This window comes from Equus caballus, chromosome 6 (assembly GCF_041296265.1).
Source record: "Equus caballus isolate H_3958 breed thoroughbred chromosome 6, TB-T2T, whole genome shotgun sequence".
Lineage (NCBI taxonomy): Eukaryota > Metazoa > Chordata > Mammalia > Perissodactyla > Equidae > Equus > Equus caballus.
The window spans coordinates 78,824,082-78,841,486 of NC_091689.1; the positions used below are offsets into that span (position 1 = coordinate 78,824,082).

The 17,405-nt window shown below is 38.2% G+C and overlaps 2 protein-coding genes across 13 annotated transcripts in view; one reads left to right on the forward strand and one right to left on the reverse strand.

Annotated features, from left to right (window-relative positions):
• SENP1 (SUMO specific peptidase 1) overlaps positions 1-15,186 on the reverse strand; it is a 50,063-nt gene extending 34,877 nt beyond the window's left edge. Inside the window, exons 1-6 of one of the 6 annotated variants that reach the window (XM_023643451.2) lie at positions 15,047-15,186; positions 10,964-11,011; positions 9,381-9,511; positions 8,258-8,342; positions 7,356-7,397; positions 2,912-3,071 (exon numbers count right to left, since the gene is read on the reverse strand). In XM_023643451.2, the coding sequence (XP_023499219.1) occupies positions 2,912-3,071; positions 7,356-7,397; positions 8,258-8,342; positions 9,381-9,511; positions 10,964-10,967 (422 nt within the window). In that variant the 5' untranslated portion in view covers positions 10,968-11,011; positions 15,047-15,186. Of the gene's footprint in view, positions 1-2,911; positions 3,072-7,355; positions 7,398-8,257; positions 8,343-9,380; positions 9,512-10,963; positions 11,012-14,415 lie in introns of all 6 variants that reach the window. The other 5 variants (XM_070271301.1, XM_005611126.4, XM_070271303.1 and 2 more) reach the window with 5 other exon arrangements.
• PFKM (phosphofructokinase, muscle) overlaps positions 13,751-17,405 on the forward strand; it is a 44,808-nt gene continuing 41,153 nt past the window's right edge. Inside the window, exons 1-3 of one of the 7 annotated variants that reach the window (XM_070269068.1) lie at positions 14,222-14,433; positions 16,326-16,416; positions 17,058-17,180. In XM_070269068.1, the coding sequence (XP_070125169.1) occupies positions 14,425-14,433; positions 16,326-16,416; positions 17,058-17,180 (223 nt within the window). In that variant the 5' untranslated portion in view covers positions 14,222-14,424. Of the gene's footprint in view, positions 14,434-14,727; positions 15,538-16,325; positions 16,417-17,057; positions 17,181-17,405 lie in introns of those variants that run through there. The other 6 variants (XM_070269071.1, XM_014740748.2, XM_070269067.1 and 3 more) reach the window with 6 other exon arrangements.

Here is a 17,405-nt window from a genome sequence, read left to right on the forward strand (position 1 = left end):
CCCACGATGTCTTTTGTATTTATGCTTCCTAGGGTATGTGTGTGTGTTTTTAATGCAAAAGATCCTTTTTTCTAAAGAACAGTATGAAGGGGCCAGTCCAGTGGTACAGTGGTTAAACTCGCATGCTCCACTTTGGCAGCCAGGGATTTGCCTGTTTGGATCCTGGGTGTGGACCTATGCACTGTTTGTCCAGCCATGCTGTGGCAGGAGTCCCACATATAAAGTGGAGGAAGATGGGCATGGATGTTAGTTCAGGGCCACTCTTCCTCAGAAAAAAAGAGGAGGATTGGTGGTAGATGTTAGCTCAGGGCTAATCTTCCTCAAAAAAACCAGTATGAGGGCATTTTGCAATGCCAGAAAGCAAGGGTGCTACCAACAATTAATGAGGTTGGGTCAGACATAGACGTAAGCTTGAAGAAGCTCCTAGTGGCCAAAGTTGTGAGAATGCGAACATTAAAAGAACAATGATTGTAGTGGATTGAAACACACTGAATCCATAATTATACTAAAAAAAGAAGAGAAAAATTCATTTGAACCACATGGAGTGGCTATTAAAAGAAAAAAACTTACCCTGAAAATTGGTAGTGAAAAAGAAATATCTAATCCTATGTCCTGCCTTCCCAGTAGGAAATACATTTCGGGGTAATCAAATAGCCCCAGCTAATGAGGGGAAAAAGCTCACCTTTATAGCAGAGGACCAATTAATAAGCATAGAAGAAGTGATAAAACTAGAAAAATATTTCATGAACTCTAATAAAATTATCAGGTCAAAAGGGGTGTAAAGGTACAAACTTCCAGTTATAAAATAAAGTCATGGGGATGTAATGTACAGCATGGTGACTACAGTTAATAATACTATACTGGACATTTAAAAGTTGCTAAGAGAGTAGGTCTTAAAAGTTCTTATCACAAGAAAAAAATTTTATATCCATGTTTGGTGATAGATGCTAACTAGATTTACCACAGTGATCAATTCACAATATACACATATCAAATCATTATGTTGTATACCTGAAACTAACATAATGTTATATGTCAATTATACCGCAATTAAAAAAATTATTATGTGGTAAGGATTATCAGTTGATACTAATAAGTTTTAGGCTGACCTGAAACTGTTCATTCATATAATGCCAAAGTAACATCATTTAGATTACATTCTAGAAACAAGCGCAAAAAAAATTTATCTGTACAATTAAGGACTAGACTGTCATCTTCCTAAGCCAGAGGCCAACCCAGTATCACTAATGATAGAAGATTAAGATATTATAGGTTTCCTAATGTGATGCAACACAACATCAGCTTTTATTCAAGTCAAAAATCTACTTCACAAAAAATATAGAGAATAAAACCATACTATAAGGAAGAAACCTGTCAAATCCAAAAGGTGGGAGATTATGAAGAAAAAAGTCATGTCATTAAAAAAAAGGGCTATTCTAGGTTGAAGAAAACTTAAGGGCGATAGCTACCAGATACAGTCCTAGATTGGATACTGATTTGGACAAATTAGCTGTAAAGGATACTTTTGGGTCAACTAGGAAAATTTAAATATAATTCAGTTAGTGTACATGATAAAATTTACTGAATGGAAAAGAGGAGATGATTGACTAAAAAAGTAGATTACAAATGAGTATGCACAGTATGAACTCATTTTTTTTTTTTAAAAGTGTGAAAATGCAGAGAGAAACATCTGGAAGGATATTTACTAAGATATTACAGAGGTGATCTCTCTGGCTGGTAGGAACATGATGTTTTTATTTTTTATTTTTTCTTATCTTCTAATTTTTTATCTTTGCTTATTTTCTAATTTTTTACAAAGCACATGTACTGTTTCTGTAATAATGTTTTTAAAAACTAACAGTATGACACCATTAAGTAAAAAAAGCAACTTGCCAAATGATGCATATAGAATATCTTTAATGAAGACAAAATAATATTACACATTTCATAGCATACATAGCATATATATCATGCTATCTGAGTAAGAAAGAGTGAAAGAGAAACAAGCAGAGGAAAAGGTCTGAAATGAAACACACCAGGGGTGGGGAATAAGATTGGAGGTAGTGGTGAAGAGATCTTGAGCTTTATCAGCAATGTTTTAATTTTTACAATGTGAATGTATTAATGAATTCTTGTATAATTTAAAAAAATATTAAGAAGTGGGGAAGACAATCCCTGGGAGTACTGACACACGATTCCAGAGTCCATGTGCTGATAATCATAACATAAAAGCCATCTTGTTGGTTTCAATCAATACCAGAAAGCTTAAACTTGCAGGAAATTAAGTCATCCCACATTCCTACAATCCGTCACCAGAGTAAAATTTTAGTCACAAATACTATTTTAAAAAACAAATATTTTACTAATATAAGAAAGTGCCTGAGGGAAAAGTTTCTAAGCCAAACTTCCTCTGACTAAACAATCAGCATAAGCTTGGTGAGGGAATAGCTAGGGCTTATGAACTTGGGCTAAATAGGATAAAGTTCTTCGTGACTTTACGTCTAGTTGACTAAGGCCATAAGGTGCAGAGCTGCTTTGGTTTAAGTTAGGTCTCTGCTCGTGAGAGCCTATAAAATGTGCTGGTTTCTTTGCTATTGAAGTTGCAGAAATTGACCGATTTTCACCTTAAAATTCATAATAGCCAGATTCATCCTGAAGGGTCCCAATATACTCATATCCATCAAGACTTCCTTCAATACTCTCTCCTCTAATGATAAGATTTGGCTGCCACCAAAATTCAGCACCAAGTAAATTAAAAGTTGAAAGTTTAAAATAGATTTGTCCCTAGTTCTATGGTTTAAAGTTCAAAAATGGTGTTCCTCTTATAAAATGCCAATGTAACAGCTATCTTATAGCCATCTTCTCTTAGTTCGAAGGAAGGGCTTGTGAACTAAGCAGCCAGAATACCTACCTTGAGGTCTTTCGGGTTTCGAGGTAAAGACTTCGGCTGTTTCTTGATTTTTGTAAAGCTGAACTTGATGCTGGGGTGGAACTTCTCCATTGGCCGTTTGCACTCTGGCCAAAGGTTCTTAAGTCTCCTGAGCCAAGAAAACTGTCTGAGGAAGGGTTGTCTAAAAGAATAAAAGTTTGAATAAATTAAACAAATACCTATAGTGGTTCTCCATATGACTGCAGCCATGTCCAACATTGTATTCCAAAGTAATGTGGCATACCACCATGTCTCTCACGGAAGAAAGATCCCAGTCTCAACTGCCAGCAAGTCTGCAGTAAGGGAACTTCTATAAACTATAATTGATTCAGCCATACTAACCTGAAAATTGATGAAGGAGCTGAATCCTGCCACAGCCATGTGCCTTATCTGCATCAATGTGACTCCGTGGTGTCCACCAAAAGTCAACATTTTACCCCAACTATATCTTGCAAGCACTCCCAGGCCTGGGCCTGAAAGAAGGTAGGCCAGACCAGTAAGAAAGCAGGTGGAGGGCCAAGGAGAATTGTAATTCAAATGAACAACAGTTATTGCTTAATAAGCAGCTGGTGTCACTTTCTTGTTTTTAATTACCATGTGCACAACTCAGGGGCTCTTCTAAGAGCAGAGATAACCTAATTGCTGCTTATTCTGGCTGGCTTTTGGCAGGAATGACCCATCATATGCATCTGGTTCTGGTATGATAACCTTCAGTCACTTAATGCCATAATCATCAGACATATCAATACTCTGATGCTTGCTACTGCAATCAGACTAAGTGAGGATTATTTGTTTATTATTTGAATTTTCTGACTTGTGGCTTACAAGTGGGGATTATAAAAATCTCTTGAAGTTTCAGCTAGAAGTTGAATAATTTCTCTACCCTCTTCGCCCTTCAGCAGGACTGAATAATTTAAAACAGCACCTTGAAAATACTTCAATTGTTAGGCTATGGAACTCTGAGGAGCACCAGTAGAAAAATGAGAAAGGTAATTCTCTACTTCCTGAATTTTTATCTAATGATGACATCATTTTGAAGATCTTTTTTCAAAGCATATTACTATAGAACTTTGCACAATATCATATATTTATATTATTTAAAATATTTAATGCAGCTTTTGATACTCTATCCAAAAAGTAAGGCACCCGACAAAAATATAAGTTTTGTATTTTTTTTTTTTTTAGTTGATCAGGTTTATCAGGATTTAGAGTAAATAAGAGAAAAAAAGAAGTAGTCAGGGTGGTATTAGTACCAGTTGATTCACAGTAGATGAACCTCATCTACTAATTAAATTAAAATTTATTGTCAAAATGAATAATCTTTTTCCTTTGCAATCAATATCTATGCTTAGCATCTATTACTTTTACTTTAAGGATAGAGATATGAGGCTAGTGAAAATGAGTCTCATTAAAGGACCATAAAATTATCTTTTAAATGCAAAGTAATAACAGTAGAAATCTTTGTCTCTCACACTCTTTTTGCCAGAATTTGATTAGGGAATGATATAACCAGAGATGTCTACTCAAACTTGAGGAGTAAGTCTACCAAAAATGCAAACTACCCTGACAAGGGTGAAATTTGAGAGCAAAGATAAGCCAGAGTAGCATCCTCAATGGCATTTGACACAGGTTTCAGCTTTAAAATGCAAGGGAAAAGCACAGAATCAGGCAGTCTGTTTAACCAGAATAAGGTGATTCCATTCCCACTCAATGAAATCACTGACTAGTCCTCTATTGCTGACACGATCAAGCAAAGCCAGATAGGGACCAAAGGGGGCTGCAGACATTCTTTTTTTAGTGATGGTTTAAACTGGTATTCTGCCATCATTAAGAAATCAGATTGCAAATGCCACAAATAAGATTACTTATTATGTGCACATACACACAAAACTATAAGGAAATATACCAAAAATTTAATTTTGGTTGTGTTCCAATGATAGACTGATGGGTATTTTTCTTCTTTTCTCTACAAATTTTCTACAAGGACACGAAATACTTTTATGGACACAATGAAATAAACTTGATATTTTTAAAAAAGTGTGTCAGGCAATCACTTACTATGAAAGTAACCATCAGTCGTTCCTGTTAACTTTTGGATTTATTTAGTTATTGTAAATAGCAGAATGCTTTAAATCATCTTACCTTCCGAATGCCAGTTTGGCAACCTAATTTAACATATTTTCTAAAGAAAAGACATTGATAATGATTCTAAGCATGAGCAAAATAATTTCTTTTCATCTTAACTTATTTTTCTTTGTTTAGGATTTAAAAAGTTTTAGTTTGCTTTTCAATTGCGCTCTTAATAAAATCAAGAGTTCTTGAAGTCAGACTAGCACTAAGTTGTTAAAGTAGAAGTCTCGCATTTTTCTAAATTCTAAAATTTCTTTTTAAAAAGTCAATGTTTTTAATAGTCTAATCTTGAGTGGATTAAGAAGCAGATTTTTAAAAAGTTTGCTATAGAGAGGCAGATTCAGTAAAGCAGTAAATGGGAAGCTCCAGACCCTAAATTCTAAGGTTTGGGCCTTTCCTATATTTGCTTTCATCTTGGTGGAGAAGAGGACAGCAAGGTGAGAGAGGAGACAAATACCAATACAGTCAGAATGAGAAGACTAAGGCAGGTAAACTGGGGACCCACGTCTAGCCCAATCAAGAGGAAAGGCTAGGGGTGACTGACCACAGACATCAACGTGGGCATTATCAAAAAAGAATAGATCCAAAGGAGATACCAGAGATCAAATTCTGCAGGACTTGCAACGAACTGGAATGGGTGTGGCAAAGGAACAAAGTTAAAGTACACAGTAAAAACTAGATTTGAATTAAAGGTTTTACTATAAGAAAAAAGTTTATAGACCCTTGGCATTCACAGATTTAAAATTCTGACTGTTATGGAGCAACCCTGGAGGTCTGTGACATGTAAGTTTGCTTGGTCAGGGACTAGATGAAATTTGGTAGAGGCACAAATCTGAATCCTCTGCTTCAGGCTATAATTTAGAGAACGGATCTAACAGCTCAGCAGCCCTATCATGATACGGCTTTATTAGTCACTGCTGTTACTTCTATTCATCATCATGTATACAGTAACTGTTATAAAGTAATTTTTTTTCTTTTCCTAAAAAAATGGCCTTCAAGTGAGAGATAAACCTTCAGTGTAAGATTTTGATATGGGGATCAATTTGTGGTATGAGGACAAATGTAGGAAAAATGTAACTCAAGAATCGTGTAACTGAGTAGAAAGCCAAGAAACTGGTTAAATATCATCACAGTCAAGATCATGAGGATTTGAGATGATCTCAGATACATCCTTAGTGAATATCAAGGGTCTACTGAAATTTAAAAGAAAACAGCTATATATATGCAAATGTCTTTAAGTCATGTCAGTTATGACAGCTGAACATGGTGAGGTGAGGGGACTTAAACCAAGGGAAATAATGAAGCAAATGAAGGCACAGGCCCAGTATCCTAAATCACGGCCCTTTTGGCCCAGTCATGTTTGTGAATTAAAAAGTTCTGGAATTTTAGAAAGATAACCTGGTATACACTACTATATAATGCTTCCAAGTATAATCCGAAGCAGCACCCTGTAATCAAACATATTGATATATCTACAATGAAATGTACACTCATACTTACAAAGATAAAAAAATAAAACACAAAACGTAAATAGCTTCATGTCAGTTTACATAGGTCTTTGCTAACAAATGAATTCAGGTCAGCTCAGGTTTTGATGCCAAATGAATCGTGAAAAAATTTTTGGTTTTCAGAGCTTTTGGGATTTTGAATTGCACGTAAAGCATTGTGAATGTGCATATCAATTCCATGGATTATTAGAAATTAACAGAAAAAGGTAAATATGAAGACTAATGTAAACAGATGGAAAAAAAAAACAAAAACATTGGGCTGAAAAAAGATTATATGTTTCGAATCATACAATGTATACCATGCAAGTACACACAGATAAAAATCAGAAAAGGCCACAGAGTTAAGTAAGAGTAGAGTTATAGTCAGGAGATTTTGAGTGAAATTTTTTATATATAATTGCTTATTATTAAGCATTTATTATAAACTAAAAGTAAATATTCTGGCCAATGGTAAATCAACATATGAAATTATAAGCAAACACAGCCTGAGTTCAAATGAAAAAATTAAGGATCTTATTTCATTATCCACTCAACTACCTTCCCCTACGATTAACCATGAGCTATCAAATCAGATTTCAGGCTCTCTGCTCATCAGAAAGGCCTTTTCAATAATAACGATGGCAGAGTTACTTTCTGAGCAAATTGACTGATTTTTCTATACAAATTTGCACATATCAGGTGGAGACCATTTCCCATCCCAGAAGAGGAAACCCAGTGCCCAGGGTAAAGTACCACCCACCTAAATGACATTTGAATATAATATAAATCTAAAAGAGCATCATACTAACGTCTTTTTAGGGGAGGAGATCTCATCTTGCTGACAAAGAATCCTGAGGAAGCCAAATAACAACAATAATTATTATTTGCATTTCATATTTATTATCTCAATTTATTCTTATAAAAATCCCATTGGGGCAAGTTCAATGGTATTACTAGTATTCCCATACTTGTGGCAAGGTGAAGAGATTAAAGCATCAGGAGTGAAAAGATACAAGAAGACCACTATAATCTTCCTGGGTCATACCTCCAGGAAGCTAACCAACAAAAAACTCTTAATTTCCTTTCCCCCAAGACAGAGGCAGAAGATCATTGGAGACCTAAACCTTAGGAAAGGGGCAGATGAAAGTCAGGCAGGCCAGGGGCTAGGAATAGCCTAGAGAATGCTGACTTCTGTCATGGATCACAAGCTGAATAGGCAAGTCCTTGAATATGCAAGCATGGCTGTGGCAGGTGCTAGATAGAAATATGTTATTAACATTTCCTGCCCTGACAGAGGGACAAGCTTGAGCATAGAGATAAATTTTCAGGATTTATGGTTTCAAGCAGAATAGAAACAGGCTAGGTCTGTACTTTAAATCCATACAAGATAAATATCCTTTACATCACATACATATATCCAAAAAAAAAAGCCAAAAACAAATTGCTTTTTATAATGACATAATGAACAAGTAGGAGAATGGATGCCAAAAAAACTTTTTCATCAGAAAATACTTGGTTGAGACTAGATCAGTAAAGTATTATAGCAACCACATACACACACACATAAAACTTATTAAAATGATGTTTTAGTGGAGTAAATACCATTTTGCTTTTGATAATGTTTTTACTTTTAGAGATGGTAAACATAAAGAATTTGCTAGGAAGAAATCCAAAAGGTATAAATGCCTTGACTCCAAGTAATGTGTCATACCTGAATAATAATTTGGATTATAAGCTGCACTTCTCGTAGAACATGTATAAGATCGGTCCAAATTTCCTTGCCTGGAAGGCAAAATCTAAAGAAAGCAGAAGACCTTTCTTAAATCATATTTTTGACAATAAAATGGCATAAAAATTTATAGTAGGAAAAATACATCATTAAACAACATTATGACATACTTCAGAACTCAATATAGTTATATTTATACATATTATAAATAAATTAAGCTACATACTAATAAGAAAGGAAAACACACACACAATCTGATGAAATGATCGAGGCTTCAAGGGGGAAAATGGGCAAAATATGTCTTATACAACTTAATTCAAAGAATGCTCATTTGAAGGTAAATATGCATTTAGTAGTATACCCTGTTCTGAAAGAGAGTTATATCATATGTCAAACAGGCTGACAAAATCAACCTGTTTTTGATTCTTTTGATAAATTTACAGAGATAGTTCTTAATCAGGGTTAGTGCTGCACTCCAGTATAAATCTGGAAATCTGTAGATATTCAGTTATCAGAATGATTACTGGGGGCAGATGCTACAGGTATTTAGTGCCCAGGGGCCAAGGTTGCTAAACATTCTGCTATAGTTGGGACAGATTCACACAGCAAAGAATTGTCTCATCCAAATCAGTAATGGCTTTCCTCCTGAGAAAGACTGCTTTATTAATAGTGCTCCTCAAATTTTAATGCGCATATAAATCAGCTGGAGAATTTTTAAAATGTAGATTCTGATTCAGTAGGTCTGGGGTAAAGCCTGAGATTCTGCATTTCTAACAAGCTCACGGGTGATGCTGCTGCTGCTGGTCCTTTCAGAAACTAAGCTTTATAGCACAGAGAAATCTCAGAGCTACTGTATATTTACATATTTACCCCCATTTAATGCTCAGCATTTTTTAGACACTAGGTTGAAAGAACACTAATCTGTGTATTGGTAACTGTAATATTCAGAGGAATAATACAGAGTTTTCTAAAAGGCACAGTTCTCAAAGAACTCATGCACAGCCTAGTTCTTGTCTTAACTTTAATATATCAAATAGAATTCCAAACACCAAAATTATTGATTTTAAAAAGGTAATATAATTAACAGAAGAAAACTATTCCTAACCTGATGGTCAGAAAGTGAAAGCTGGTCCTCTGGAAAACCTGTGTGTGACAGGAGATGGGTTTTGAATATGGAGTTGTGGTTCACTAAAGTTACTTCTCCAGCATCCATCTTCATCCTATCAGCAATATCATCTGGGGAAAGAGTCCAGATTAGTTCAAGTCACATAATTCCTCAGGAACTACTTTCCCATGAATCACATTTTCACCTAATAACAATGCTTCCCCAAGAATATCTCTACACTCTACAGTCAAACAAAACCTCTCCTTCATAACTAACCACTGGCAAGAAATCTCAAAATGTCATTGTCAAAAAAAAGGTGTCCATGTGCAGAAAATGGCTCATTTGGAATTCACTGAGATCATCTACCAAACAGTTCAAAATTTGTACTAGTATAAAAAGAGCTTAATTCAAAGTTTTAAAAACAATGCAATTTTCCCAAAAGAAATTTCTGAATGTTTTAACTGTGGGGAAAAAATCTTAAATATTAAAAACACGGGGAAAAAATTTCACCATTCAGACATAAACACTGTTAACATTGATTTATTTTCTGTTTTAACTCAGAAAGGTGCTGTAAAAATTTACCCAAGTGCAAATTTTTTTCAGCAAAAAGCATAATTTATTTATATAGCTCTTAACAGATATCAGCTCAATTACTAAATCACTATGGCAGAAACTTACTTTAAAACCATTTTTGAGACCTTTGTTACTATAAAAGAACTATATAGGAACGAATGAGAGTAAGGGAACTCAGTGACTTACACTGGCATCAGCAATGACAGAAAAGGGAAACAACCAACCAGGGGAGAGAGAAGGTAGACTAAGCAAAAGGGAAAAACAGAAAGTAGAGAGACGACCAATGTGAATTTAAAAGGAGCGTATGGGATGTCATAAGATCTAACTGCACAAATTTTTCAACTTATTCCTAAATTGGCTACTAGTCCTGACCTGTATCGATCCCCTTTACAGACATAAAAATACTATGAATAGTGGAAAACGTTCCACTCACAATTAATTCTCAATGCCACTAGCTAAATGAAATGAAAAATTTACCTTATTCAAACAATTTATCATATAGAAGGCAGTATAACATGGTGCTAAAGAACAAGGACTCTGGAACCAGGCTGCCTGAGTTTAAATCCTGGCGCTGCCACTTATAGTTGTGTGACCCTAGCCAAGTTTCTTAACCTCTGGGTCTCAGTTTCCTTGTTGACATAATGGAGATAATAACAGTACCTATATTGTAGGTACTATTAGGTGCCCTTGCAAGGCAATTTTAAATATTAAATGAATTAATATATTTTAAGCACTTAAAACAGGGCCTTGCATATAGTAAATGTTTGCTAGTGTGTATTTAGCTTTCTCAATACAAGGAATGAGAAAATGCTCCCAAATGACACTATAAACAATGTTCCAACCAAAAGAAAATTGTTTGGTATACATAATTAGCATGAGATCTCCCTTAAAATTATTGTTAAGCACAAAGATGCAAATACTGAAAATGTTAGGAAAACCCATTCTTTCACTCCAGCTTAATTAATCAGAGTAACTAAAAGATTGAAGGAATAGTTCACAGTTAGTCTTACCCATGTCAGGTCTTTTCACATCACTGACTTTAGCAAAGATACAAAGTCCTGTAAAAAAAAGAAAGAAAACAGAAATGTTACATTCTGAAACATCTATTTCAAATAATTATACAACAGGAAGCCATTCACAAGTGATATTTGTATTCTTAGTGGAGAAAAATATAAGGTGGTAAGGAAAGCTGACTTGATGGGAAGTGAATGGAAACTAAAACTAGCCTGAGGTAGTTCTAAGCATTTCTGTAACCCATGCTATACTAAACAGCAATTACGGACTATCCACAGAATCAGAGAGTATTACAGCAAGAAGTAAGCTGGACGAGTCAAACTTTTGGAGATTAATTTGCATATGGTCATAAAGTTAGTTAGTGACTACTCTGAAATTATAACCTAGAAATTCTTCCAAATCCATTGCTCTATTACTTCACGCTAAACCATTTTATACACAAGTCATAGATCTTGTGGTGGTCCTATTGACACTTCTCTTCCATACGTCTTACTCAGCGGCCAAATATTCTGAGGACAATCAAGGAATACTTCTCAGTTGCACTAAGTACTTTCTCCCGTATCATTAATCAAACTGCTGCAAATCAAAGCCTCTTTGCTATATGAAATTATTTCCTCCTCTAATGTATCTAATTTTCACAGAAAAGGGAAGTTAAAGGCCTAGTTGCCGGGAATAGTTTAATAAACATACCCTTGGCACACATGCTTCTTGGCAGATTTCCATGAGGAGGAGACGAGGGATGGTAATAGTCACACTTGTATATTTTCATAATCTGACTTATCACCATACTTTTAAAAGACTGAACACTTCGTCAACTACGTAGCAATATCAGGGCTTCAATTTGCTGAGACTGGATGATGATAACAGGTATTCTTTATAGTCCCAATAATGAAGTGTGCACACTAAGGACGGCTGCTTGAGCTTTTCTTGGCGCAGCTACTGATTAAGTAGAGTAATCATCTGATTACCTAGTCTTGCCAGGGAGGACTCCCAAAGAATTTAAATCTTAGATTTAGGTCTCAAATGTTTCCAAATGCTTAACTTAACCAAAGGCTTCTACATAGAAATTCTCCAGGTTTTTCTTTCCCTTTCTTTCATTTTTAATAAATAAAGTAGAATTCCCTGGGTCCCAGATTAAGGAAAAAAAAATCCTATCAACCAATAAAACAGCAGTGGCTTTTTCCTATTTCACTCTTTCAGGCCATTTAACAATTGTCATCACTAGTCTTTTTTGTTGTATTAAGAATGTCAATTTAAAAGCCTGGTGCCTAGTAGAACAATCCCATGTTAACCTCCTTTGCACTGCTAAGATAGATGGGAAGAGGGGAGTAAGCAAGAAATCGAAGAATTTTAGAGATTATGTCCAGAGGGATTAAGTGACTTGCTTGAAATCACACAGGTCAAAAGGAAGACAAAAATCCAGCCATCCTAACTCCCAAGCAAATGTGCTTTTCAATAAACACCACAAAACTTCACATCCTTTAACACATCCTCATTCAAGGATTCATACACTTTGGCAAGATAAAAGTAACTACTAGCTAACTCTGGGGAATCCACACTGATTTATAATTTTAATAATTAAAGCTCCACATTTAGGGGCCAGCCCGTTGGCGGGGTGGTTAAGTGCGGACGTTCTGCTTCGGCAGTCCAGGGTTCGCCGGTTCGGATCCCGGGTGCGGACATGGCACCGCTTGGGAAAAGCCATGCTGTGGCAGGCATCCCACATAGAAAGTAGAGGAAGATGGGCACGGATGTTAGCTCAGGGCCAGTCTTCCTCAGCAAAAAGGGGAGGATTGGCAGCAGATATTAGCTCAGAGCTAATCTTCCTCAAAAAAAAAAAAAAGCCCCACATTTACATTTTAATACAAATATATCCACCTTCTTCAGCATGCTTATGGTACTTTCCTTTTGCCACTTTGCAATTACACTGGGAGAAGGGATATTCTACCCCAAGATTCAACATGAAATGCTGGATCTGGAATCTCTGATGCCACAAAATTCTTGCAAGCATAAGAATATTTTGCTTTTAAGAAAAGTATTCTAACAACTCATTTCCTAGTTCACATGGGTCATTTAATTTACTGAAAGAACATATGCAGTTACAGGTATTCAGGTGAAGTCAGGTTAGTAGCTGAACACAAGATAATAGGAAATCTGAAAGAAAAAAAGAGATGGCAAAGTCCTGAAAGCAACAGAATGTAACAAGTATGGTAAAACATTTACAAGCTTACATATATTCAAAGAGGTGATTATAAAAGAGAATGTTTACAGCTATGATGAAGTTACTAGAAAACATAGATTGAGGAGAGGCATTGTGCAGTTAGCTTTATCCAGGACCAAGATGTGGTTGGAATAATTTGTGATAGGAGAAGGGTGTGGATGTGATCATGTGAAACACCCTACTCTGAAACCCGGAAAACAATCATGTATGTGATACAGTTTGTATTATATCATCATGTATTTGTTTCTGTTTTTCATATTTTTACATGTAACCTCTCTCAATTGGTCTTTTAACACTTTAAACACTGTAACACTCAAATACTTTAACACTAAGTATTCAACTTCTTTCCTACACAAACACTTACTGTGCACTAACTATACGCAGGGCATTGGGGATACAAAGATGAGTAAAAACTGGTCACTGCTGCTGAGCAGCTCACTGTCTACTGGGGGAAGCCAGATCCATAAACAGACACAGCAAAACAATAAAACTGGTGCAATGGGTAGGAGGTGTGGGAGTCGTGGGAAGAAAAGGTAACACTTCAAAGCAGTAGCCAAGAGTTACATCACCTTCGCCTGAAGTAGCAGAACCTGTTTTTTAATCTATTCGATCCCTCTAGACTTAACTCATCAGACCGGGGAGATGAAGACCATCTTTGCAGTCAGGATAATTAATTGAAATGAGGTAAAAATGCATGAGGCTTCTCAAGATAAAAATGAATGAGGCTTCCAAAAAGGGACTAGAGGGGAAAAAAAAAGGAAGGGAGTCTCTAAATTGTTAGAAGGTTAAGGGATCATGCTTAAAAAGATGCTTAAGGTTTCACTTTAACTGTAATTTCAAATTCAGTGTAATCTGTATTTCAACACGAGTCCTTCACACAAACTATCTTTATAAAGATTTAGGAGACGATGCCACCTACTCCATCCAGAACACCCAATTAGAACAAGGACCCCAAGTCAGATAGTTGGTAGCCTATGGAAAGGCTTTATACAAATTTTACAAGAATCACCACCACCCCAAATATAGTAAGTGTACCAAACGTGAAGTGAAATGACTTTAACAAGGCTGACTTGAAAGCGATAAAGGAGCAAGTTATTGCCCACAAGATAGTGGAAATACTGCAGAGGCGCCGATAAACAGAAATCACCAAGCTCAGGAGAAGCTGGACAGACATCCAGAGAGATCACGTTGGGGTTCACCAAGAGAGGGACGGTTCAAGGGAATTACCGGGAGGCGATGAGCCAGGTAAGCAAACGGGGGCCGTTAAGGGGATTTTCATAACCTGGGCAGGAGGGTCCGGACGTTTCTTTCTGCTGGTGGCACTAGCGATATCACAGCTCAGGGAGACACCACAGAGTAAAAGAGTTGGAGCAATGTTTACGTGAGACGCCGAAGTAGCTGAGGAATAGCTTCAGGTCTCACGGAAGGCGGGAGGCGAAGCAGGTGTAACAGAAAGCCGAGCTTCCCGGCGGAAACAGCCTTCCCTTGAGAGAAGACGCTGCTCTGGCGGGAAAGCCCCGAAATCCCAACCGGCCCTCTCCCCGCAAGCGGGGCTGGGCGCGGAGCTGGGGCCTGCGGGAGCGGCAGGGACACGGCCTCTCTCCCGCCCGGGAGAAGGCGGCCTGAAGGAACGGCCTCGAGAAGCCTAGCTAACGGCCGCCGACCCCGTCGCGGGCGGCCGACAGCAGGGGGGAGGGGAGGTGGTCCCAGGGGGCGGGGCAGAGGAAAAAGCGCCGTCCCCACAGGAATCCCCGCTTCCGCCCAGCCCAACCCAGGCTGCCGGGCCCGGACCCGCACTGCCTCCCGGCCCAGGCTCCCTCCATCCTCACCCCTCCCCCAGCTTCCCGCCGCCACTCACCGAACCGGAACCGGCTGCTATGCGAAGGGGTTTCCGGCCGGGCGCGGAACGCAAAACCCGGGAACCGCCGCGAACCGGAACCGCCTCCACAACACCGGAAGAGCCGCTAGGTGGCCGCGGAGGAGGGGGGGGTGGGGCGGTAGGTCAAAGAGCAGAGTTGAGGACCGCCGGAACGCCTGCGCAGTGTGGCGAGGCCGGAGAAGCCAAGGGAGCATCTAAGGCTGTAGTCATAATTTCGCTGTTCCCTTTTCAGTTTGAGCTTTTTCTTGTTAGTGTGCCCTTCGTCCTTCGCTTTTCTCTGTTCCCTCGACTCCCTCACCCTCCGCTTTCTGGTTCCGCCCGGCGATTTCCTTACCCTCCAGTTGCCATGGCAGCTTCTCATTGTGGCTCTTGATCTGCGGGAATATGTTGGCCGCCTTGACCTGAGAGCTAAATCGAGCCCAGGCTATATCGTGTTTTATTGAGAATCCCAGATCTTACTGCTGGTAGAGGTTATTGGAGATATTTTAGTCTGACAGGTTCAGAGAAGTGAAGTTATTTCCCAGAGTTAGAAAGTGCATCGCAGATATGGGACTAGGAAACAAGTTTCTTAACCGGCAGTCCTATACTCTTTGCACCATGTTATGCTTGATTGACTATTCCGGGGGGGAGGGGGGAAGCAGTTTGGGATTGGCTTAGGTTAGACTCTGGAAACAGGTAACCTTCCAGAACCCTGGAGGAGTTTGAAACACGGGCAGAGGTGTGAGAAAAGCTATTTACTTTTCTGAGTGAAAATAGGAAAGGACCCAGGAATCTGACCTGTGAAGAACTAAATGGTCCTGGTGTTTTCCTGGAACTGAACTGACTGACCTGTAATCTGTCATATGTTTTAAGAGAAAATAATGGGAAGTAATATGTCTGTTCATTCAGACTGTTTACGAGGCCCTTCAACTTGATGGGCTCTGTGTAAAAGTCTTGGAGAAATGCTTCTGAGCAGGCATTCTAGAGCCAGATGACAGGCACAATCTGAGCTCAGACTGAAGAAGGGAAGCCTCTGGAAGCCCCCAGCCTTTTAGATACTTTCAGCAGCTGGAAAAAGGAGACGCTTACCCAGTTCAGGGGATCCTGCCCTGTCAACTATATAAAAGTAGATTATTTGTATCACTTTATATGCTGATATTTTATACTGTCAATTCCTAAGGCCCATTAGTATTGAGCATACCTGGTCCATGTCAGTTTTGTCCATCTTAATTGTTCCACAGATATGTTCATTTGGATTAAACTCTGTCTCTATTTCCAGGAGACAGCCATGCGTAAAGAGGAATTACATCTGAAATTTTTCATGTGTGTGATTCAATCTCGCCAATTAGTCAGGACTCCTCAGAGAACAGGTACCATTGTCTCCTGATAATACTCCAGTGACAGATTGGGTTCTCTTGCAGGAAGTCTCAATACAGGATGTGAGAATTACTAGTGTAAAGACAGTCTTTAGGGGTCAGCTGACCTTGTTTATTCCATCTCCACTATGATAAAGTATTTGTCACTGAATCGTGTCTTTTCCTTGTACAAGTAGATTTTGGTGAGATTTTTGGCCTGGTATGTGGGAGTAAGATAAGGAGGACTTGAGAGTTGAAGGAGAACAAAATGTATAGCCCATGACCTGGTAGTTGATTTGCCTGTCCTTTGTGAATTATTTCAACCTTTCCTGGCTCATCTGTGGGCGTCCTTGTCACCATTGCAATTGACTCTTCAAAAGAGATAAATAGAGTCCGCCCCAAAAATGGCCTTCTCTTCCACCCCAGTCTCAAAGTATCTAGTTGTGTGTTTTGCTTTTCCCCCCATTTATGTGAAAGGAGTAGAACATTTTGAAGTAAGATTGTTGTTAAGAAGAGTTGTCAGTTCACTAATTTTTCATTGGATTAGTGGGGAAAAGGCCCTGGACAGCTGAGAGTCATAGAGAAAATAAGAGAATAAAGAGCACTCCCTTCCCTGAATCCCTCCTTGAGGGTGACCTAGAGGTATTGCTTCTCAGCTGGGGAAGCTTCAACTTCCAGCATGCTCATACAAAAGCCACCACCTGAGACAGACGCCTCGAAGATTCTAGATACTATGGATGCTCCAGACACCATGGAAGGCATACATGTTTTGAAAAATGGTGAGGCATGTGGTTAAACAAGGGGGAGGAATATGGACAGGAGTATTGGAAAATGAAAAGTTTATGCCCAGCATTATAAATTAGAATAGACCTACAAAATTTATGAGTTAAGACACAAGGTAGAAAGTATATGTGTGTGTGTGTGTGTGTGTGTGTGTGTGTGAGAGAGAGAGAGAGAGAGAGGAGATCATCTAGGAAACTATAGAAAGAGGGACACTTTCTCTA